This window comes from Balaenoptera acutorostrata, chromosome 5, assembly GCF_949987535.1.
Source record: "Balaenoptera acutorostrata chromosome 5, mBalAcu1.1, whole genome shotgun sequence".
In the NCBI taxonomy this organism is placed as follows: Eukaryota; Metazoa; Chordata; class Mammalia; order Artiodactyla; family Balaenopteridae; genus Balaenoptera; species Balaenoptera acutorostrata.
Window position 1 is genome coordinate 53,048,996 of NC_080068.1, and position 25,197 is coordinate 53,074,192.

General features: G+C 33.4%; 1 protein-coding gene across 9 annotated transcripts in view; it reads left to right on the top strand.

Annotated features, from left to right (window-relative positions):
• The window catches only part of ANKRD17 (ankyrin repeat domain 17), a 164,228-nt gene that overhangs the window by 102,185 nt on the left and 36,846 nt on the right, over nucleotides 1-25,197 (top strand). For 6 of the 9 annotated variants that reach the window (XM_057547253.1, XM_057547259.1, XM_057547255.1 and 3 more), the window contains 9 exons: nucleotides 3,838-3,986; nucleotides 12,499-12,610; nucleotides 12,743-12,888; nucleotides 16,698-16,840; nucleotides 17,370-17,583; nucleotides 18,093-18,268; nucleotides 19,363-19,525; nucleotides 21,849-21,944; nucleotides 23,238-23,354. In XM_057547253.1, the coding sequence (XP_057403236.1) occupies nucleotides 3,838-3,986; nucleotides 12,499-12,610; nucleotides 12,743-12,888; nucleotides 16,698-16,840; nucleotides 17,370-17,583; nucleotides 18,093-18,268; nucleotides 19,363-19,525; nucleotides 21,849-21,944; nucleotides 23,238-23,354 (1,316 nt within the window). The remainder of the gene's footprint in view (nucleotides 1-3,837; nucleotides 3,987-12,498; nucleotides 12,611-12,742; nucleotides 12,889-16,697; nucleotides 16,841-17,369; nucleotides 17,584-18,092; nucleotides 18,269-19,362; nucleotides 19,526-21,848; nucleotides 21,945-23,237; nucleotides 23,355-25,197) is intronic. The other 3 variants (XM_057547254.1, XM_057547260.1, XM_057547256.1) reach the window with 1 other exon arrangement.

A 25,197-nucleotide genomic window follows, 5' to 3' on the forward strand; every position in this document is an offset into this window, starting at 1 on the left:
GATCAGACTTCAAACCTGATGGATATTTAAAAAAAACAAAAAACGTAAATACTTTTACAACAATAATAAAGTACCAAACCAAATAAGGTTTGATTATACTGTATGTCAGTGATTTATCCCCTGTGAATGTTAATGTGTAGTTTCTTTCTAATTGTATTATGAGAAGGTGTGGTCCCCTGATAGTATCATAAATGATATATCTTTAAATGGGTAGGCAGAGAAATTTTTTTCCATTTTAATTAGTTTCATTGGCAAAAAGAAATATTTTAGGGGTTGTTTTCATGGTTCTAGTTTTGGGAACTTAGTTTTTGTGAGTTCTGTAACAAAGTAGTAGAATGAGATTTTACAGGATTATAAGCCATAAGAATACTGTACTGAAAAGAATAATTTTCTTCATTTAAAAAAAAAGTAAAGAAAAAAAAAAACAGAAAAAGAAGGAACAGGGGAAAACAAAGGGAGTAAATAGGTGAATTTTGATAATTTTCATCTGCTGTCTTCCCCCCTTTTAATTCTTTGGTCTATACTTAAAGGTTGATTGAATTTTCTCTTATTTTGAAACTATGTTTAAGTAGCATTATATATTATGATGAGATTATACATAATTTAACTTTAATCTTTTAAAAGAATAAAAGAAAATGAAATTGTATAGTGTTGAGATATTTAGCTAACATTCAGAAACTAAGAAACCAGCTAATGAGACAGATTTTGTACTTAGAAATTGCTCTAAAGTTTCCCAGTCCTCTTTTAGTATCACCTCAACAATAGTATGTGGAATGAAAGTCTCTACTAATCTTAGAGGGTACAGTAACTACATCGGAAAAAATGCTATTAATTGTTAGTAAGAACTATAAAGCTTCTTATATTAAGAAGTATACATTTTTCCTATAGATTTGAAAGTTACTACTAATCACCATTAGTGGGTTATAATAATTGGGAATGTAATTTTAAAAACAGTAGATATCTTATGAAAATTGAAGCACAGTAGCTCCAAATGCCAAATTTGATATTACTTTCATGGCCATTAATCTAGATCATAATGGTGTTCTTTATATTATGTCAATTGAACTACCAAAGAATGTGTAGAATTAAGTGTTATTTATTCAGTTAAATGAAGAATGGACATTCCATACCAATGAATATTTAAAAAATTTTGATATGCTATCAGAATTTACCTGATGTTCTTGGGCATAGTTATCAATAATGATTTGCCAGTTGTATAATTTTTATGCTGATCAGAATTATCGGAGGTTTGTAAAGTAGTTTTTCTGTTGATTTGTTTACCAAACAAAAACAAGTAAATTCTCCCTATGTGTTCCAGGTGTTTTCATATAAAATTATTTTTTAAAGCTTATAACTGTTTAGGAAATATGACAGATACTTGTCATATTATAAAAATACTTTACCTGTTTATTCTCATTTATATGGGGAGAGGAGAGATGGCCAGAAGAAAGAACAGGATTAAAAACATCCAGCTACCTCCCTGCAACCCATTCCTGCATCATGCATGTGTACGTGCACAAACATACACATATACACTCACTTCCACAGCCTTTTAACTTCTTCTATGGTAGTACTTGTTATTTCAGTTGACTAATGACCATTTCCATTTCTTTCTTTGGGTTTTTTAATATCTTACAACTTCATTAGGCTCAGTCTTGCTTCTCTCCCTCAGCATAATCTCTGTTCTTTATTCCTTAGTCCCCATTTATTAGACTGCTTTTATAAGATTCAGTCTCTTTTTCTCTAGTACTTGGCTGGTCAGAATCTTCTATCTTCCTTGTTTTCTGTACTAGCCAAAGCAAAATCAGTTCCCTATTTAACCAGTCTTAACAACTTGCCTTTGCTGTGCTGTCAAGTTCCCTCTTTCCTTACCGGATGTTAAAACTTCTTTGAGTATCTGGTTTTCCCTCTCTGAAATCTAACCCTAAAATGAAGTTCCACATGTAAAGATCTGGTCTGTACCATGGTTCCTTCAGGTACCTACATATTTACAATTGCTGCTTTTAATTGTAGAGAATGGATGAGTGACAGGCAGCTATTTAGTTTTAGTAAACCAATTTCATAGGTACCCCAAGGGAATTAAATGAGGGAATTGATTTTTCCTATCTCCTTCTAGAAGAGGTGATAAGAACAACCAGTTTGACCAAAAATAAGAAAACTAATAATGTTCTTTAAAAGAACTTATTCAAATTGAAATGTAAACTATAATTTAGTCATTTAACAATAAAGCGTAGATTTTTTTGTTCAGTATCATGAAATAAAATTCAGTTTTTCGGACAGATTGGTGTTCATTCCGTTTAAGCTAATTTTGTGTTTAGCATTTTCATTTGTGAAAATCAGTCTAATCAGAGGAGAATATGGAACCCATTTTAAGAGCCACAGATTTTATATGGTTTTGAAATTTATATCTAGAATGTGTAAATTTGAATTGTCTTGCTCTTTTTCTTAACATACAAAACTATCAATGTGGAGTAACAATATCAAGATCATTAGATGATTAACATACTAGTGTTGAATACATGCCCTTTTCTATTGATCTGGATCCCTAAGGATTCAAATAGTGTGTTTTGTTTTGTTTTGTTTTGTTTCCTCCTTTGTTCTTCCTTTGGCTTTTAAGTGGACTTAAAAATGTATAATTATAGAATGTGTGTTGCTATAATGTATAGTGTATGTTTGTGCCTGAACTAAGGATTTCATGTAAAATAGATTTCTTAATTGACAATTGTGTTTATAATTGTTATGATAAGGTCTATTTCAGTTTTGTTCTTGGTAGGAGCATAACCTCTTTTGCCTGGTTTCAGATCCAGTTGTGAATCATGATTGTTTTCTGTCTGATGTAGTTGATAACTACGTTGGTAACATACATCCACACTACTGTTGATCATTCAAAGATTAATGCCCAGACTCTAGTGCTATAGCATTTTTAATAAGGGGGAAAAAGGATTGATGTTCATATGTCAACTCCAGAAGTGAGTTGATGAGGGAATAAAGTACCCTCAACTGCTACCACCTTTGGAATTCTCCCATCTCAAGTACTGACCTAATTAGCCCCTTCTTAATTTGCTTATTTTGGTGAAAATAATATCATGGCAAAATTATACTTAGAAGAACTAACAGTAATCTATATTTGAAGGCTGATTGCATGCATTTATTTCTACCCTAATGTTTTAATTTTGTCCTCCTAAGTCAGTGTGATTGCTAGATTGATTGGTGAGCATTTTATGCCCTTCAGAATAATTCTGTATGTGAGAAACTGTTTCTGTGTGAGGATCAAATTTTTATATATATATATGCTGTCATACTGAGGGCCACCCCCTGTCTGCAGTTAATAAAAGAATAGGAAGTATTTTAAATATTCAATAGCGAATGTCCCCAAACAGTGATATTACTTTCATTAGTTCTAGAAAATAAGGTGTGAAATTGGCAGGTAAAAGACACATTTTCTCCTTCTGAACTTGACTATTTTAACTTTTATTCCTTTTCTGATTAAGAAGATATAATGGGTAACCATTTGCATATATATTTAATTTTAATTCATAAAAATATTTTTGTTTTCAGGGTTATTTTGAATTAAGGTTTTGTGATTACATACCGAAAGAGGGGAATTTGTTTTTCATATGGTTTATTGTTTAGCAAATGGGTTACTCTCAATATATATTTAAATTTTGGTCTGTTGTCCAGTGTCAGAAATAACCAGGAAAATCAGTTATTAGTGCTATGGCAGTCTACCTGTAGATATTTTGTTTTTAAAGATATTTAAATATTTTCTGACAACTATTTCTTGCTGTTACCTAACAATGTTTCATCCTCATTAAGTACAGTTATTTTGTTCAACAGCAGTCAGTGGAAGAGCATCTGCAATGTCAAACACTCCTACCCACAGTATTGCTGCTTCCATTTCCCAACCTCAGACTCCAACTCCAAGTCCTATCATCTCTCCTTCAGCCATGCTTCCTATCTACCCTGCCATTGATATTGATGCACAGGTAAGCTCCAAACTCAGGAGTGATAGTTTTTAACTGGAATTATATCATCATTAGAAACATTAATCAGTTATTTAAATCATCTTAGACTGCTTTGTCTCTGGGCAAAGACCTGAGCCACAGTTATAAATTAGAATCCACATTTAAAGAAATAAAATGCCAAATACAGATTATTACTGATAATTATTGTGAAGATCTGGTTTCTGATGTCATCAAGTAATCTTTTTTTCTTAAACTTTAGTTTCAAAAGGGATGTAAAAAGAAAGAACTTATTTAAGATTATGTATTTTTTTCTAAACTTAAATTCAAAGATGTGTTTTAAAATTCATATTGGATTCCATTTATATAGCATATATACTCAGTTGCATTTATATTGTCTTTGAAAATTCTGGTCTTGCTGACTGAAATATGTAGTAAGTCTATGTGTCTGTTTCTATAACACTGTTAAGTTTAAAAAAAAAGTTTTTTAAAAGAATTCGTTTACCATGAAATGTCAGAGCAAAGTGAGGTTGGAAAAGAGAAGGTAGTTTGTGTTTTGTCCTGAAGAAATGCCAAGCAGCCTAGCTTAGAAGACTGCTGAATGAGGTAAGGGTATATGGCTTTCTTCAGGACTGAGAAATGTTTGCAGTTTATTTAGTTTTGTGTTTTGATTAATGCCTGATGGAGAGACTAGTGTGAGGGTGGTGGTGTACATTATAAAACTTGCAGTTTTATAAATAATCACTTCTTTATAAGCATCAATTTTAGGGAGGGGGGATGGGGGGAGAGAGAGAGTGTGTGTGTGTGTGTGTGTGTGTGTTTGTATTATTGCATCCTTAAGGGCCTGTACTATTAAGCTATTGAAATAAAGCCTCCTTTTCATTAAGATGTTTCTTGGTAATACTATGAAAAAGGAATTTCATTTCTGTTCTTACTTGCTTCCCTTATTTTATATGAGCTAACTTTTTTTTGAGCACCTAAAATAGTTAGGGGCTTTTTTTAAGGAATAACTTTATTCAATCTTCAGAGTACACATATAAGGTAGCTACTCTTAAACACCCATTTTCCTGATGAAGAAACCTAGGCTAAGAGAGAGATTAAGCAGAGATTAATGTAAGCATTTGGCTTACAATCACTTCATTTAACTAAGAAATGGTGGGGCTGGGAGTCAAACTTAGGTTGGTTTGACTTCAAAGGCACCCTTCCAAATACCATACTATAGAGCTTCATTTTTAGTCTCATAAAAAAAATTAGACATTCATTTGGTGAACCACAATAGTTTACATTTCATATTGATAGCATTATAGAATTGGATTGAACTTTTTTATTGAATTTGCATTATTTTCCTCTAATCTGTTTTGCTCTGAGTCTGTTAATGTTTTAACCAGAAGTATATTTTCTAATTTTGTGGGATCAAGAATTGATCCATAAGCAAAAGTAAAACTTCACCAAAATATAAAGGGTTTTTTCTTTTTTTTCTTTTTTTTTTTTTTTTTAGTGCTTTAAAATAAAACAGCCACAGGGACTTCCCTGGTGGTCCAGTGGTTAAGACTCTGCACTTTCACTGCAGTGGGGCAGGTTCGATCCCTGGTTGGGGAACTAAAATCCCGCGTGCTGCACGGTGCAGCCAAAATTAAATCAATCAATCAATCAATCAGCTACAGAAAAGGTTCCATCAAGTATGATCATGATTTTATTGAATTTGAGATTATCGTGATAATGAAATTTTACCTGACTATACCACTCCACCAACCATAAATTAATTTCTGAGAAGTTACATATAAATACTTTTAAAAAGTAAATTTGAAAAAATGATGTACATTTTAAGTGTAGTAGACATACTTACGTAAAAAGATTTGACTGTGGCTCCTTAAAAATCTGCTTCTTTATCCAGTCTTTACATTGAGGCTTTTCAGTTGGGTTAGCCTAATGTGAGTTACAATACTTTTCATGGAGTTTACCATAATTGCATAGTTAGAAATTAGAAATTTCCTGTTTTGGAACACATAATACAAAATAATTATTTGGAAATAATTGTTCACCATTTTTTCTTTAACCTTTAGTGTTAGTTTTTTTAACTTACTAGTTTTTATGATACCAAGAAGGGACTTAAAGTGATAAATACAAAGATTCTTTTATGCTTAATTCACCTGAAGTTTTTTCTAGATTCTCAATACATTCCATGAGATTTTACGTAATGGATATTTTGGTTTATGTGTGACAATACTGTGCCATTACGGACAGGTGATATGATGAAAAAGTTCATACTAAGATTCTTCCTCTATTTTGAAAGATTAAAAATCCTCTAAAAATTGGATCTTTCATTTGTTTAGTTAACAAAACTTAACATGTACATTCTTAACTCTTTACAGATACTTACTTCTTTAAATTAATCTCTGTAACAATCCCATGAAGTAGGTACTGTTACTATTACCATTTTACAGGTAAGGAAAGAGGCCTTGCCTAACAGCCAATTTTTAGCGGAGCCAGCTTTCAAACAAACGAGAAAAAGACTGTGGGTCTAAAATCTAGAAAATGGGTCTGCCTAAATAGCAGAGGGTCATGTGTGTTTAATCTTTACATCTGTTTAGCATATTTCCTTGGCCATACGGCATATTTACCGCAAATCTTCACTTAAGGAAGAACAAAAGAATTGTGATTTTTTTAATGCCTCAGTGTGTAAGTCTCTTTTTTATAATGCTAATGATTCTTGAAAAATGATCCTTTAGTTGATCATTATAGTAGGGAACTAATATTTTAAACAAGGATTAGCTGGAATCATATGTGTAATTTCTGGCCCTTAAAGAATGCTAACGGTAAGAGTTTGCATTCTTTATAACATTCCTCAAATCTTATGTTCTATAACTAGGAATCACCCTTGGTTTGTGTGCCACAGGCTCTCCACCTCTCATGTAATGGTTTTATTGAATTAAGTTTGTCTGGATACTATCAAAACTTTTAAGATTAATACTACACACTGGGGCTTCCCTGGTGGCGCAGTGGTTGAGAATCTGCCTGCCAATGCAGAGGACACGGGTTCGAGCCCTGGTCTGGGAAGATCCCACATGCCGTGGAGCAACTAGGCCCGTGAGCCACAACTACTGAGCCTGCACGACTGGAGCCTGTGCTCCGCAACGAGAGGCCGCGATAGTGAGAGGCCCACGCACCGCGATGAAGAGTGGCCCCTGCTTGCCACAACTAGAGAAAGCCCTCGCACAGAAACGAAGACCCAACACAGCCAAAAATAAATAAATAAATAAATAAAATTTAAAAAAAAAATACTACACACTGTGCTGTTACCAAAATTTATTTTAGGAAACATCAATAAATGATAGTTTGAAGTAATTATTTGGGACTGTTTTACTATACATTCTGATAGCATAGCTCTAATCTCTATTTTTATTTTGCTTGAGTGGTGTAATAAAACTTATACCTGGGTACTCTAGATATGGAAATTAGGAATCACATATAGATTTTTAAGAACTGTGGTTTTATATGAAACAATAAATCTGGTTGAAGGTTAGAGTTGAATCCCCTGAATTAATTAAATATTTTCTGTATTTTATAGTGTGAACTTTTTATTAACTCTACTAGCCACAAAAAGTGAGAAAGAATTAGTTGTTCTGTTCATAGGTTCTAAAACCTGTGTTCTGGCATGAACTGAACTTGTGTTCCAGTTCTGAACTGCTTGACATTTTATTCTCAAATTTCTAAAGGCTTTCCTTGAACTTGGAGTAGCTTATTCTAGCACATCTCAAAAATGAGAAAAATAAATACCTCCTCATGTAATTTCGCCTTTTTTTCCTGTTTTTAATAATTAACATGTATCCATTATCTTTTTTTTTTTTTTTAAAGATAGTAGTCGTCTTTTCTTTTTTAAATTTATTTATTTATCTATTTATTTTTGGCTGTGTTGGGTCTTCGTTTCTGTGCGAAGGCTTTCTCTAGTTGCGGCAAGCGGGGGCCACTCTTCATCGCGGTGCGCGGGCCTCTCACTGTCGTGGCCTCTCTTGTTGCGGAGCACAGGCTCCAGACGCGCAGGCTCAGTAGTTGTGGCTCACGGGCCCAGTTGCTCCGCGGCATGTGGGATCTTCCCAGACCAGGGCTCGAACCCGTGTCCCCTGCATTGACAGGCAGATTCTCAACCACTGCGTCACCAGGGAAGCCCTCCATTATCTTTTAAAGAAGGTAGATGTTAAATTTAACCTACATATCAAGACTGAAATTGTAGAGTATGTAAAATTATGTTTTACCTTTAATGGTATAAATATCATTGGTATTTCTCTTCTTCTGTTTTTGCAACGTGGAAAACAGTTTCACCACGATTTAATGAGAAATTAAGGAGACCAGGAAAAAACTCACTTAACTCATAATAGTAATATGAAATACTCTGCCATTAAAGCATTCTACTTTAAAATGCATGCATTCTACTTGTTTATATGAAGTGTTTTAAATAGGTTATTTACTATCTTACTGATTTTTCTCATTTATTGAATGCCCTAAAGTGCCATACTTTTTAATCTTATATATGACCCCTAACATGGTTAGAGGATGAGATATTTGGCACTACGGAGGTCTAAAAATATTCAGCCCTTTAAATCCTAATAGTTTTCAAAGTAATTTATTTAATTACTTCAAATGAAATTAATAGATACACTTCCTTTTTTATAGTTCAGATATGTTTTTTTCACTTATATTCTAGCTCATTAAAAGTTGCCTTTTCCTTTAATATTGCATTTGTCTTATGATTCTTGCTTGTTTTTTTTATCTTGTAAAATTGAATAGTCATACTGGTAATTTACAGAATATTAATTTACATTGAATATAATTTTATCATTTTTTATAAGCCTGAATCATCATAACATGTTATGATACAGAATGATATACTTTATGATATTGCAAGCTAAATGGAAATTTTCTTTAGAATATAAACCTGGAAAGCTCTTAACAAAGCTCTGGGCATCTTTTTCCTTTCCAGGTTTCTCTTAGATGTATGACCAAGAATGTGACTTGGTAACCAGTATAATAACATAACTTTAGTGTTACTTTGCCTTCTAGAAAGTCATCACCTACATTTCATTTCCTTGATTAGAAATATTCAAAACACCTGTTTTCTTTAATTCAAAACTACCTGTATCTTATCAGTAGTTAATTTTAACCCAAACTCCTACTTCAGTTAAATTGTTTCTTGATATATTGCAAATCAGGATATTTCTTACCATTTTGGGAATGTCTAGTATGTATTTGGGGGGAGGGTGGTGAAAGTCTCACTTCAGAATCTTTAAATTCTTTCATTATTGTTTTAAAAAGATTGTTGTAAAATATTAGTTGCTTTAATTTCACCTTAATGCAGAAATATAGTGAAGTTACCTTCTTTCAAGTTGCCCAGGGAATTTGGCTAACCTCCCCCTCTTCTTCAGCTTTAAATATCTTTTCCTTCAACTCTCACATTGTTCCTATTTCTCTCTTAGTTTCAACCTAAATTTGCCCTGTACAAGTAACCTGTAAACTCCTAGTGAGCAGAGACTATATTTACTTAACTTTGTCAGCCCTAGAGTATCTAGCAGAGTACTTTGAATATAAAAGGTGCTTAATAAATGCCAATTGAATTGATGTTTTATAATGTGGAAAAAACCCAAATTTTACTGATCCTCTAAAATTTTCCATGCTTACCTTTTACAAGTTTTGTCTCTTCATTCTCTATTACGATTGGCACCAGTTTCCTAAATTACTCTTTAACCCCTAGAAGGCTTCTAGAAACCTCATGAACTTCATCATAAGGTTGACTCTTCATCATAAAGATTACTCTTCTACTGATTGTCTATACGCTAACATAGAGAGCACATAATACAGATAGACTTAGCATTCTGTTCACCTCAGTCAGCTGTGCCTTAGGGCTGCTCTCTGATGTAAGAGGATAAACAGCATTTTGTTATCCATGATCCTCTTGTTTTTTTTTTACAGCAGTCTTTACCAGTTGTTAGCATGTGTGACCATCGGAAGGTTATTTCTCTGACCTTTGTCTCCTTTTCTCTGAAATCAGACGTAATAATTCCTTCCTTATAAACCTGAAATAAATATAATATTATATAACACAGTAAATATATATTTCATATATGTAATCCTTTGTTTTATTAGTGATAGTGTTTTATTCTATGACCCTTACAGCTACTGTCATTCATTCAACTTAACTATCATTTATTGTTTCCTAGGCAAGACATCACTAATAGATAGAGAATGCAAACATAAATAAGACATGTTCATTACCTTCCAGGAATTTATAGTCCCCTGAGGGTGATAGACACATAAGTAATATTAACATAAGGAAGATTGGTGATAAATGCTGTAATAGAGGTGAATATGTAAAAGCGGGAAGATGGCTTAGACAGAGCTATGCAATAAAAAAATAATGCAAGACATATAATTTTATCTTTTCTGGTAGCCACATTAAAAAAAGCAAAAAGAGGGACCTCCCTGGTGGCCCAGTGGTTAAGAATCCGCCTGCCAATGCAGGAGACACAGGTTCGACCCCTGGTCCAGGAAGATCCCACATGCCGCGGATCATCGAAGCCCGTGTGCCACAACAACTGAGCCTGTGCTCTAGAGCCTGCGAGTCACAACTACTGAGCCGATGCACCACAACTGCTGAAGCCCGTGTGCCCAGAGCCCATGCTCTGCAACAAGAGAAGCCACCGCAATGAGAAGCCCGCGCACAGCAACAAAGAGTAGCCCTTGCTCACCGCAACTAGAGAAATCCCGCGCACAGCAATGAAGACCCAACGCAGCCATAATAAATAAATAAATTTATTTTAATAAAAAGCAAAAAGAAATAGGAATTAATTTAAAGAATATTTTATTTAACCTAATATATCCATAATATTGTTTAAACATGTAATCAAAACTAAAAAGTTACTAAGGTGTTTTTCATTTTTATTTCATACTAAAAGTCTTCAAAATTCAGTGTGTATGTTACACTTACAGGTTAGAGTGGTCAGATCATCCTGGTTTTCCCAGGACTTTCCTGACTCTAGCACCAAAAGTCTCTCATCCCAGTAATCCCTTCCATCCTGGGCAAATCCAGATGGTTTGCCACCCTATTTAAAATATATCTCAACTTGGACTTCATTGGAAATACTTGTTTTGCATTTAGATTTGATTAAATGTATGGCTAAAAAGTAGATTTCATTACTCAATTTGCTCCAGACATACAGGAAAGGTTTCCAATAACCAAATCGAGTATCACATTTTAAATTTAAATTAATTAAAAGTAAATAAAATTTAAAATTTAGTTCCTCAGTCACACTAGCCATATTTCAAGTACTAATAGCCACATGTAGCTAGTAGTTACCTTTTTTGTATAGCACAAGCTTAGAGTACTAAAAGCATGAGGACTTAGTTCACTAAATAAGTATTTAAACTATGATAGAGTGTGACCACTGGTTAAATCTATTATTGGTCACTATCACTGGCATAAGTCAGAAGTAAACTGTATATAAACAGTGTCATGTCTCAATTATAATCGTGTTTGTCTTTCAAAATACATTGTATATTATATTTTTTTGTTCCTTTAAATTTTTAGGGGCTTTGTTCCTCGAATGCAGTTAAGTTACTTGGAAATAATTTTTTCATTTCAAGACTTGTTTTTCAGCTTTGTTAGATGGGTCCAGAGTAGCTAAGTTGGCCTAATGGCTGAGGATTTTTCTTGATATTCTGTGTGTTTTGAGGGTCTTTCTGCTCTGGCTTTGGGAACCAAACTATTCCCAGTTCTGTGTAAGCTCTAGTTGTTGTTCAGTCCCTTCTGGTAGTCTTTCCCTGGCCTCCAGTAATTTTTCTTATGCACGTGTGTTGATCAGAACTCAGCTGAAGACTCAAGGGGAGCCCTCTGCAGATCTCTGGAGTACTCTCTGTATGTAGTGCCTTCCTCTCCAGTAGTCTGCCCCATGAATTCTAGCCACCTTCACTTCTCCAAACTCTCTTTTCAACTCAGGGAGAATGCCAGGCTCTGTTTGGGTACCCTCTTCCTGCACTTTAGCCTGGAAACTCTCCAGGCAATACAATAAGTTAATCATTTCTGTCCTCAGTGATCACTGTCATGTGTTGCCTGTCTAACTAACATCATTTCAAATAGTTTGTCTTTTTTTGTCATTTGGGATAGGACGATAAATCTTGTCTATGCTACTCCATTTATAGGTAGAAGGGAAAGTGAGTCCACAGTAGTATTTCTTAAAGCATGTAGTTGAAAATAGCATATGTTGAAAATCATACTTTTTTTTCTTCTTGCTTGCTTTAAGAATTGCCCATAAAGTTCAAATATTATTTGTAGTCTTTAAAAAAATCACAAGTTGACCATTAGTGGAAAAAAAAAGAAACTTACTATCCAAATGTTTGATATAGTAGAATGGTATATATGTGTGTGTGTGTGTGTGTGTGTGTGTGTGTGTGTGTGTGTGTGTGTGTATTTGGTATATGTACATATTATGTAATTGATGTTAACATTTTTAATTGTCTAATGAGCTAATCAACAATTTTTTTACAGACTGAGAGTAATCATGACACGGCGCTAACGCTTGCCTGTGCTGGTGGTCATGAGGAATTGGTACAGACATTGCTAGAGAGAGGAGCTAGTATTGAGCACAGAGACAAGAAAGGTAAGGCCTACTTTTGTTAACTTTTCTTGTGAATTATTTGTGTTCTGTGACGAAATACTACTTGTAGCCCTATTTTGATGGAAAACAGCACTGTTTCTTTGCTTAGCTAAGAAGATCTTTATTTTACTCCAGGTTTTACTCCGCTCATCTTGGCTGCTACAGCTGGTCATGTTGGTGTTGTGGAAATATTGCTGGACAATGGTGCAGACATTGAAGCCCAGTCAGAAAGAACCAAGGACACACCACTATCTTTGGCTTGTTCTGGGGGAAGACAGGAGGTATTATTGTCCCCAAGTGTAATTTTTTTTCTCTCTCTGTTTAACAGATGTGCACTTCAATTTATATGATTTTGTGGTAACAGTGGACAGACATTAAGATTTATCACAGTAACTGAAACTATAATCTTTTAGCAAAAGGATAAGAATTAGTGTTAGCATAAGCTGTCTTGCCAGAAAAATCATATGTTGTTTATTATCCTACTCATCTAAAAGTACGAACTGCCATAGGAATCCCTCTATATTGCATTCAGGCTAAGAGAATGATTAAGACATCCCAAATCAAATCAGCAAGTTCCTGTTAAGTGGGGCCTATATTCACTCATCTTTCCCTGTCCCAGAGTACTTAGTATGAAAGGTACTTAAGCTCAGCCTCTGTTGCTCTCTATGTATAAGATTAGTAGGGAATTAAGAGTGTTCAATTTTTAGTTGTCCTGAGTACTTTTGTCTTTTAATTGTTCCCCAGCCCTTCTCAACTCTGGAGGAAAGGTTCTCGGTTATATTATATGACCTTTTAGTTTCTTTAGGTAGAACAGCTGGTGTGCTTAGGTGTAGGCCCAAGAGGTCATAGCTTTGCTCCATTGTGTGTCTTCTTCGGACATTTAATAATCAGTTGGATAACCTCATTCTTCTGGCATTTAATAATTAGTTGGATAACCTCATTTTAAATCAGTTTTTTAAATCCAGTTCTATTCACCAGTCGTGCTGTCTCTGTGGATTGGTAACTTCTCAATTAGGGAGTTGTTGAATCTTATATTTAGGAAGCACTCTAGGTCATTCCAGGTGAGTTTCCTACTCTCAGCTTAAAAATCTTTTTCTTTTTTATTTCACCATTCTAATTATTTTCTGTATTCCACAGTGGAGGTGATTCTGTCAGTCAGAAATGTAGATGTTCTGTTTTTGGTATATAATGAAAGTAAAATTTTGACCTAACTGAAATTTTCAATCACTGTGTGGTTTGAAATAATACTTGTCTCATAACATTTTTCAATATTGAATCAAAAAGAAATCAGTTGATTTTCTTCCTTTCAAAGCAATGTTAAAGCCTACTGTAATCTTTATGTATTCTTACTAAAATGTAACAGATGAGGTTATAATAATTATAGAAGTCTTTTAGGGTAATAATTTTGCCTATAACACTCTTGCTTTTATTTGGTGTCATTAGAACAGTAAAGTATTTTGAAGTAATTAATAAAATATTAGGAAGTCATTTTACTATAAAATCACAAAATAATTCTTTTATATTGAATGTTTATTACTTTTGGGGAATAGACCATTCCCTCTGAGAGATAACTAGGGTCAGTTATCTTTGTATAAAGGAATTAAGAAAACTTTAGAAATTTGATTAGGGTTTTCCACTTTATTGCTTAAGGGACTCTTTGTAAAATAAAATAGCCTAATGCCAGTTTGGGGGCTTGTTTTTATGATCTTGTTACATAAGCCAGTTAGTCTTACTGACTCTAAAAGCAAAAATGTGATAGAAAGTCATCTAAGATTAGTCATAGCTTCAGAGGAAGATAATCATATCGCTTATACATGGAATCTTAAAAAAAAAAATACAAATGAACTTATATACAAAACAGAAATAGACCCACAGACACAGAAAACAAACTTATGGTTACCAAAGGGGAAAGGAGTGGGGGAGGGATAAATTAGGAGGTTGGGATTAACATATACACACTGCTGTGTATGGAATAGATGACCAACAAGGACCTACTGTATAGCACAGGGAACTAGACTCAATATTTTATAGTAACCTCTAAGGAAAAAGAATCTGAAAAAAAAAAAGTATGTATATGTATGTATAATTGAATCACTTTGCTGTACACCTGAAACTAACACAACTTTGTAAATCAACTGTACTTCAAAAAAAAATTTTTTTTAATGAAATTTAAAAAAGAAAATGCTTATGAATGTGAACTTTAAAAAACCCAAAAAACAAAAAAAAATAAAATTGGTCATAGCTTTATTCAAACGAGTAAAGTTTTAGCTGGTAGTAAGGCAAAGCACTGTTCATTAACATTTATTTGTTTCCCAGTTAGATATATTTTTAACAGTAAGAGCAAGGATAAGTGCTGTGATCTTGAACAATCCTTAACTTCCTTATGCCTCATTTGTAAAATGAAGATGAAGATGCTAGTACCTGTGTCAAAGAGTTGTTTCGTGCATTAAATGGCATAATGGACAAAAGATCTATGAATGGCACTTAAATAAATGCTAAATATTCTCAGCTATCAGGGAATGCAAATTAAGACCCCAGTGAGATACCACCAGCCACATCCACTAGAATGGCTAAAATTATAAAGATTGACAATACCAAGTTTTACTGAGGATGTGGAGCAACCAGAACTCCTTGTTGATGAGAGTGTAAATAGTACAACCACTTTAGGAACAGGTTTGGCAATTTCTTTCTTTTTTTTTTTTTTATAATATGCCTGGTTTTTTTGTTTTATTTATTTATTTATTTATTTATTTATTTATGGCTGTGTTGGGTTTTCGTTTCTGTGCGAGGGCTTTCTCTAGTTGGTGGCAAGTGGGGGCCACTCTTCATTGCGGTGCTCGGGCCTTTCACTGTCGCGGCCTCTCTTGTTGCGGAGCACAGGCTCCAGACGCGCAGGCTCAGTAATTGTGGCTCACGGGCCTAGTTGCTCCGCGGCATGTGGGATCTTCCCAGACCAGGGCTCGAACCCGTGTCCCCTGCATTGGCAGGCAGATTCTCAACCACTGTGCCACCAGGGAAGCCCCAGGCAATTTCTTAACTAAACATGCACCCAGAAATTCTGCTACTAGGTGGAGCCCATGAGCAATGAAAATATATTTCCACAAGAAATGTTCATAGCAACTTTATTCAGAATTGCCCAAAACTAGAAACAGTAGAGATGTTTATCAATAGAATAAAGCAGGATATTCACATAGTGGAATGCTACGCAATACACACAGATGACTCTCAAACACTGTGTGACTTATATGAAGATCTATGGTAAATGAAACTAATCTTTGGGTAGGATTGACTGAGAAAGAACATGAGTAAATAACAGATTTAAATTAGGTTTATGCATTTGTCGATACTCAGTGAATATACACTTAAGTTTTGTGCATTTATTGAAAGTTACAAATTTCACCTAAAAAAAAACCTAAAAAGCTTAAAAACAAATAAGAGTTTAGTTCATGGTACACATGCTGATGTGTTTAAGGGAAATTGCAGGTGTCTGCAAATTTACTTAGAAATGAAATGCATCAAAAAATGATGGACAGACGAATAAATGTGATAAAGTAAGTAGAGGATAATGTTAATGGTAGAATCTAGGTGATGATCGTATGTAAATTTTTTTCAACTTTTCTGTGTGCTTAAAAATTTTTATGGTAAAATGTTGGGGGAAGATAAGTGTTAGCTTTATTCCAAAAATGTTTTTAACATTTAGTTTTTGATTTTAAGTTTAAAAAATATTTTAAGGACATTTACATGTATAAATGAAAAAATCTTATTCTATTTTACCACTATGTGGTAGAATAATACAGAAATACTAATTTCCAAAACAGCATTGCACAAGAACACATGAGGTCAAGATCTTTCAATGAAAACACTGTGCCATTTCAGCAGATTCCAAAATGGATTTTACTTGAGAAACTATCCCTTTATTGGCCTCTAAGACCTTTTGCTTTCATTTGAGACTGATTTTGTGCAAAGGATGAATGACTTTCCCCTTCTTTTGTTATACAATAAAGCAGAAAAAAAGAGAAATCAGAAATATACACCTTGCAAGTTGTCTCACCATAAGAAGAAAACACATTTTTTCCTTTTCTTTTTCCAGGTGGTGGAGCTATTGTTAGCTCGAGGGGCAAATAAAGAGCACAGGAATGTTTCTGATTACACACCTCTAAGCCTGGCTGCTTCTGGTGGCTATGTGAACATTATCAAAATATTACTAAATGCAGGAGCTGAGATTAATTCTAGGCAAGTTTTATTCTCTCTCTCCAAGTCCCTTAACAGTGTTATGTTAAAGATATTTGTAGAACACTTTTTTTAATGCCATATTTAGGAAATGCCTTCATTACAAATTTAGAATTCAAATTTAAGTGTTTAAAACTGTTGACATAGAACTTGAAAAAATTATCAATTACTTTATTTCTTATGCTAAACATAAACACATCTGTCTTATGTTTTTATTAAGCAAGCAAGTATATACTTTAGAATGGAAAGTTCATTTTTAATAATGACTTAATAATTTATCACTTTTCAGCCCAAGTCATTATGTTGAATGAGATACAGAAAGTATTCTAGTTCTGGGTAGTAAAAGATTTGTAGTGTAGTCTTGGTAATATCTCAAAGATTTAGTAGGGCTGAGAAGAATGATTATTTTAAATAATTCTGCAAAATAAAGAATCTTAAATCCTAAGATAGAATTCTGTATTATCATCTAGTTTTTCTGGGACATTTAAAAAATATATTTTTCCCTTTGTTCTCCCCATACTTCCACCCCCAGAACTGGTAGCAAATTGGGTATTTCTCCTCTGATGTTAGCAGCTATGAATGGGCACACAGCTGCCGTTAAGCTCCTGTTAGACATGGGCTCTGACATAAATGCTCAAATAGAAACCAATCGGAACACTGCCCTTACCTTAGCCTGCTTCCAAGGAAGAACTGAAGTGGTTAGTCTTCTGCTTGATAGAAAAGCAAATGTGGAACACAGAGCTAAGGTAAGAAAAAGTCTGAGATTTACCCATGGATTTATTGCTTTGACATTTAAGGTGTACATTAGCAATATGCTAATTATACTTCTAGTACTTTGTAGTAACATTTATCTCTTACATATATATTTAAACAGAAATCATTCTGTATGACTCAGTTAAGCATTAACTCTTGAAAATACCTCAGCAATAGATTTTTATAGGTAATAATGACATTGGGGTTATCAGCTGAAAACTATGTAGTATTATGAAAGAGAAGAGAGGGAGCATTTATTAAGTGCCAGTTATATGCCAAGTACATGTGTCTTAAAATTTTTACCAACAAATGGACATTAGGTAGAATCATCTGCTTTCAGTAGACCTCACTGTAAATGAGAGAGGTTAGCAGTGTCAGTGCTGAAATTTAGTCGTGAATTTTGTAATAGCTATACCGTATTGCTCCCCCAGATCGTTGTTCTTTAACATTTTAGTACTTTCTGGTCTCTTACGTGTTATTTTTTGTTTTTCACTAAACCTAGACTGGCCTCACACCGCTAATGGAAGCTGCCTCTGGTGGATATGCAGAGGTGGGCCGAGTTCTTTTGGATAAAGGTGCTGATGTTAATGCCCCTCCAGTGCCCTCCTCGAGAGATACAGCTTTAACCATAGCAGCAGATAAAGGGCATTATAAATTCTGTGAGCTTCTCATTGGCAGGTATGATGCTACCATATCCTTCATATATGAACATGGTGTTACTAGAGATTACTATTCTCTGTGCAAATTGAACTATTAAAAAATCAAATGTGATTACTTCTATAAACTGCAGTGTATTTTTTTTATGTTTTATACCTACCTATATTATTTTCCACCCATCCAGAGCTATGCTGCTTTGTTTAATATATTTCAGTACAATCTTGAAATACTTCTTTTCTTCCTTTTTTGTCTGTGTATATACTTTTAAAGTACTATAATAAGCTATTTGAACATCCAGCTATTGTCATCCATATTCACATCTCCCACACAGTTTTGCAAAGATATCACCTTAAGTCTTGTAAGTCTGGCAATAATCTAAGGCTTCATTGTTGATTTTCTTGTTCTTTATGGTAATTAGGGCTTTTAAGAGACACTTATGGAACTGTTCAAGATATAAGATAGAGTCCAGGATATTTTTTGTTTTCAGTCACTTAGGAGTCACTTGCCAGTCTTTCAAAGTTGCTTGTATGCTGAATTGGATTTCCTACTTTAACAGTCTGAAAGACTTTTGCATGGTGTCCTAACAGTAGTAATTAGTAGTAGCTACTATCAACTAGTTATTTACCATGAGTCTTATCTACCATGATGCCCACTGAGTGCTAAACCTTCATGTTATTTTAAGATTCATTCTTTTATGAAGCCACATAATATAAATACATGAATACAAATAGTCTGAAAGATATAATCGCCTCATAGGATACTGTTTATGCTCTAGGATACTGTTTAATATATTATGATATTAACAGGATGTACCATTATTTTTCACTAAAGAAAATTTTACATTTTCTCAGGATTTGAAGCTCAGAATTATGCACAAAGAGTCATTATTTTTAAAATAAGAGCAATTATTGATGTATCGTTAGTTTTGATTCAGTGGCTTTTAATTTGATGACTGGAAATTCTTTGTAATGTAATTCTGAGAGAGAAATATATTTTAGTCCTATATATTTTAAACAATTTTTTCCTTTACAAAATATTTTCACAAAATTCTTATTTGATTTTTATTATTATCTGTGTCATTTCATTTAAAAGTGATATTTGTGTCATTCATTTAGGGGTGCTCACATTGATGTACGTAACAAGAAGGGGAACACTCCATTGTGGCTGGCAGCAAATGGTGGACACCTTGACGTGGTTCAGTTACTGGTGCAAGCAGGTGCAGATGTGGATGCAGCTGATAACCGCAAGATAACTCCTCTTATGGCAGCATTTAGAAAGGTAGAAGTCTTTCATCCTCAGTCACTTGGATATTTTTTACTTAGGCTAGGAAGTGCATAATTTAATTATCACTAAAGACTCTCATTTTAGGATCTAACAGTACTGATGAAAGCAGTAAAATAATAAGCAAATAATCACTCTGATGGCAACTTTGAAAGGTAGATACAGGCATGCCAGAAAAGCCATTAATAGTATCCATATTGGATGTCAAAGCTAAGTAAACTTTCAGAAAGTTGTTCTAAGTAGTATTTTCAAAATCTAGTTGCAATCTTAATCTTTCACAAAATATAAATCCAACTAAGAGTAATTAATTACTTGTTTATGAATGAGTGTTTTCTTGTATTAGCACAGCAGAGAAAAATTTAACTTAAATTGATTTCATTTTTAATTATTCACTTTAATTTCTAGGAAAAAAGGAAAAATGAAAATTCAGCTGCCAGTATTTGAAACCTTCAGAAGTAGAAATAAATTTTGTGAAATTGAAACTTTCTGTAATGCATAGCACAGAACTGTGTATAAGTAATTTGATTTAATGTTTTGGTTGATCTCTTAAATGCAGGTCTGATTTGTTATTGGGGAAGCCAGACTACTATTCCAGGGATTATAATTTTGAGTTTTGTCATTCTGTAGGTATAATTTTGAGTTTTGTCATTCACGTAGGTAAAATCTCTTATAGATTCCAAATTACTTTGTTGTATTGAAAATTTTTAATAATATAAATTGTAAAAAATCATCTTTTCCTTTTTCTCTTATTATTCTCTCTGACTCTTCTTGTTCTTTATACCACCTCCTCCCTGGGTGTTCTAGACTACCTTCCCACTGACTCTCTGAATTTTTTTTTCCTCGCTAATCAAACTTAGTCTCAGTGGCTACCTACCTCTTCTCCAAGCAAGCTAGCATATCAAGTTTATCATCCAAACCATTTCACTATGTTAGTATCCTCTTCAAGTACCTTTTCATGTCTCCCCAGTCTCTGTAATCCTTTGAAATCCAATCTTAGTTTGTTATTCAAAGCCCAATCTAGTGCTTTTAGAACTCATCTCCCATTGAGTCCCTAATGTGGAGTCTTCTCCTTGCTTGGTCTTTTCTCATTGTCTCTCATAGCACCTTTGTTCTCATCTTGGGAATGCCCATGTCCTTCCTCATTCTTCCAAAATTACTCATTCTTTGGGTACAGTGTAAATCTCCCCTTCTACAGAAACTCTTCCCATTCCATTTGAGCTCACATTGAGATATCTAATCTCTTAAAGGTTGTAGAAATTCTACAATTCATTATTATCTTTATCATTTATTTTGACAAATATATATTGTTATTACCTTAACATCTAACATGCATATATCTCATCTTTCCAAATAGACTTTGCTCCTTAAGAAAGGCACTTATCTTTTATACTCTTTGTATTCATTCCATTATTTATTTTCTTAGTACCGACCATGTACAACTGTAATTGTTGGCATATTACATTGTACAGATTCCAACTGTTGCATTTTGTACAAAATGTAATAATCAGGGATCCACACACAAAGTCAGGTAGCTGTATGAGTTGTCCCATATAAATAGTTTAAATACTGTAGAGGTGTTGGTGAGATATCAAGGAAAGGTGCAAACGGCATTTAAGCTATTCATTAAAAGATAGGGATAGTTCAAAAGGATGCAGATGAGAAGGAAGAAATAAATGCAATAGAGGAAATGTACTAAATATAAACAGATGTTTATTCATCTGTTTATATGTGTTGTATCAGTAATAGTGTGGATTAGAGAAAGTAGAGAGCCTCTTGAAGACTGGTCTAAAGATTTTGAACTTAGTGAACTGTGTTACAGTGAATAATATCATCGCTCAAGCTTTAAGGAAGTGTATGTTATTTCTTTTGCACTACCTAGTATAGTGCTATGCATTCAGTTTTTATCTCAGAGAAAGAACAAATTTATTATTTCTACTCTTTTAATGCTTAAAATTGAAACAGGATGCTCAGTTCTAATGAATTAGCTAGAAAAAAAAGATGAGGTTTTTCTTTTCTTTCACACATATCCTGCATTTCTTCATACTGACTTTATTGTTTTTTAAATTCAGAATGGTTTAGAATTTTAGGTCACGTTATTCTGTTTTTTTTTTTTGGAGGGTAGGATGAAAATGAACAATGTAGATTTATCTAACTTATTAGAACCAAAGCCTGTCTCTTTTTCATTTAAAGTGCGAATAATACCCAATTTAAGTCTTTATTTTGTGGCACTAATGTTAATGGAATCTTAGTTAAGACAGACTAGATTCACTGAATCCTGATAGAGTCTGTTTTCAGTCTGACATTGATATCTATTTTTTAGGGTCATGTGAAGGTGGTGCGCTATTTAGTCAAAGAAGTCAATCAGTTTCCATCAGATTCTGAATGTATGAGATACATAGCAACGATCACTGATAAGGTAATATACTGATTAAATTCATCCCCATTATATGAGCTTGGGATCCCATTTGGCTTTTTATATATATGTATATTCCACACTAAGGTAAAAAAAGTCTTAGTTTGAGCAATAATGTGTGGTACATAGCAATTTTCATTTATCTAGTATTTGGGAATGAAGTATAATATTTAAGAAACTCTTCAGATGATTTACTTACCTCATGAAGTAATAAAACATTTTCTGTTTTAGAATTACTTTATCTTTTTAAATAGTACTTAAGCTAATTTAATTTTAATGTAAATACTAAACAATCTAAAGCAAATTATTGTTACTATTCATTAGTGCTATAATCTATCCAGACAGATATCTCTTCTGAGAGGAACAAGTCAGTGGATTTTTTTTATACCTAAACAAAAATTAACACAGTACTTTTAATTATGGTCAAGAAAACTCTTAACATGTTCAACATAATATAAAAGTTGGAGTAACTGTTAGTTTAAGAATGAATTTGCTAGGATTTTTGCAGGGAAAGTACGGAAAATAAAATAAATCCCTTTAGAATTCTAATTGAGATCAAAATATTTGAATAAAATCCTAAGACATGCCTCTGAAAATCTAAAAATGTCTTTCATTTTCTCAGCAGTTATCACATGATAGTGAACAGCTTTTTCCCATAAGTTTTATTTAACATAGCTAATCCACTGTCTTGCCTACCACTAGATTCATTTATGACAATTAATACTGGATACCCCTTATGGAAGGGGGGCAGAGATTAAAAATAAAGCTTTTGTCTTAATAGGGAAACATCCCTTTCCTGTCAAAAAGTGTATGTTCTAAGAATGAAATCACTGAGATAAGTCTATAAATACGTGCTTTTTATGAATGATTCTAGCACAAGAAGTTATAGCAACAAAGCTTAAATATTTGAGAACAGTTCTTGCCAAATAAGTATTTTAAATTGTTTTAAACCCATTTTCTTTTGTTGACATTGACCTTTTCCTTTAGCCCATTAACCAGCTGACAGATTATTGCAGCTCTATTTGCAGTATGATTTCTCATATTTAAATTACAGGAGTAAATAATTTTAGTACCAGTCAAATGGATATTATTTTGAAGAACAACAGAGGCTCTTTGCTTATGTATTTTTAAAAATATACCATTTAAATTATGTTTTTATTTGCACTCTTTTTTTGCCCTACTACTGATCTTTATTGCTTATGTTCATTCAAGTACCTTAATTAATATTTTCATGTTTTCAGGAATCTCTAAATGTTAATTTTTTGAGTCTGGAAACATCTTAATTTTTCATTTTAGGAGATGCTGAAGAAGTGTCACCTTTGTATGGAGTCGATAGTACAAGCCAAAGATAGACAGGCTGCTGAAGCAAACAAAAATGCCAGCATTTTATTAGAGGAGTTAGACTTGGAAAAGGTAATGGTAACCTTTACATATGAAAAGTACCTACTTTTTTCCTTTCAGCTTCTCTTCCTCCTAATTTGTAATCTGTGGTTTTTTGTTTTGTTTTGGTTTTGCTTTAAATTATGTACATGGTTTTCTCTCCAAGTTTGGCTCAGATAGTGGAGAGGATTATGAGTATTTTAAACATCATTATATCGTTAAAATAGTTTTCTTTATAATCAAATTAACAAAATGTTATTGTAGGAATTGCATTGATCTGCAAGTCAGGGAACCTAGCCTCTAATGCTCAATTATCTCAACTGTTCTCTTAATCCCCATCCAACTCTGTACTCATTGATCCTAGACCTTGTAATTTGTTGCCAACGGATTTATCAGAAGTACCAAATACACTACGAAGGCATACACTACCAAACCATGACCAACTAGTGAAATACGACCAGTTGATGGAATGTTTAATGCGTACCTTTTTATTTTATTTTATTTTTATAAAATTGTACAATTTAAATGCATGAAATTTATTGTATATCTATTATTTTTTTTAACATCTTTATTAGAGTATAATTGCTTTACAATAGTGTGTTAGTTTCTGCTTTATAACAAAGTGAATCAGCTATACATATACATATATACCCATATCTCCTCCCTCTTGCGTCTCCCTCCCACCCTCCCTATCCCACCCCTCTAGATGGTCACAAAGCAACGGAGCTGATCTCGCTGTGTTATGCAGCTGCTTCCCACTAGCTACCTATTTTACATTTGTTAGTATATATAGGTCCATGCCACTCTTTCACTTCGTCCCAGCTTACCTTTCCCCCTCCCCGTGTCCTCAAGTCCATTCTCTACGTCCGCGTCTTTATTCCTTTCCTGCCCCTTAATGCATACCTTTTTAAATGGATGACTTCTCTTGTATTTTTCTCTTTCAGGCACACTACAGTATCATTCCCATTTATTCCCATGGGGAGTAAAACACTCCAAACAATGTACAGTTTGGGCAGCCCCATAGCTGCTTCTTTACTCTCTGTTCCTATCAATAACTGTACTCTAGAATGTAATAGTAGGAAAAGAATTGGTTGGTATTGAATATTATGGAATATATATTCTGCCATATTTCATCTTTTTCAAAAAGGTTAAAAATACTATGAAATTTAACATATACTTTTTAGATTTATAAAGGATATGCAGTGATAGTGGGGGCTGGGGCCCCCCACCCCCATGCAGTTGAAAATCAATGTGTAACTTTACACTTGGGCCCTCCGTATCTGCAGTTTCAAGTCTATGGATTTCAACCAACCACAGATTATGTAGTACTGTAGTACTTATTTATTTTAAAGAATCCGCATAAAGTGGGCCTGCACAGTGTTGTTCACAGGTCAATTGTATGTATAACATTTTTCATTTGAGTCAGGTCCATTCTTTTTAATCAGACTTAACTGACTTTGTTAAGCTATATATTTCATCTCACATAAAGAAAAGATGAATTATTTTAAACATTTTGTTCTAAAGTCAATGTGAAAATACACTATTATTTTCTGAAAAATATATTTAAAATCAGAGGTTCTTCATTTTAAAAACTTTCTAGTTTAGATTCTGATCAAATGAAAATTAGCTTTTTTGGCCACTTTGAAGTTTTAATTGAATATGAACACATTGAGAACAGATATTGTTATAATTATTGTAACTGTTACTTTACCTATTTTTAATATTCAGTTTCATCAAATATTTATTTAATGTTTACTAAATACCAGGCAATGTAATAGGGCCAAGTTGTATGACAGATTATGTATTATTTGAGTCTTCTCTGTAAGAAATAGTATTACCCTCATATTACAGATGGAGAAACTGAATCTATGGGAAG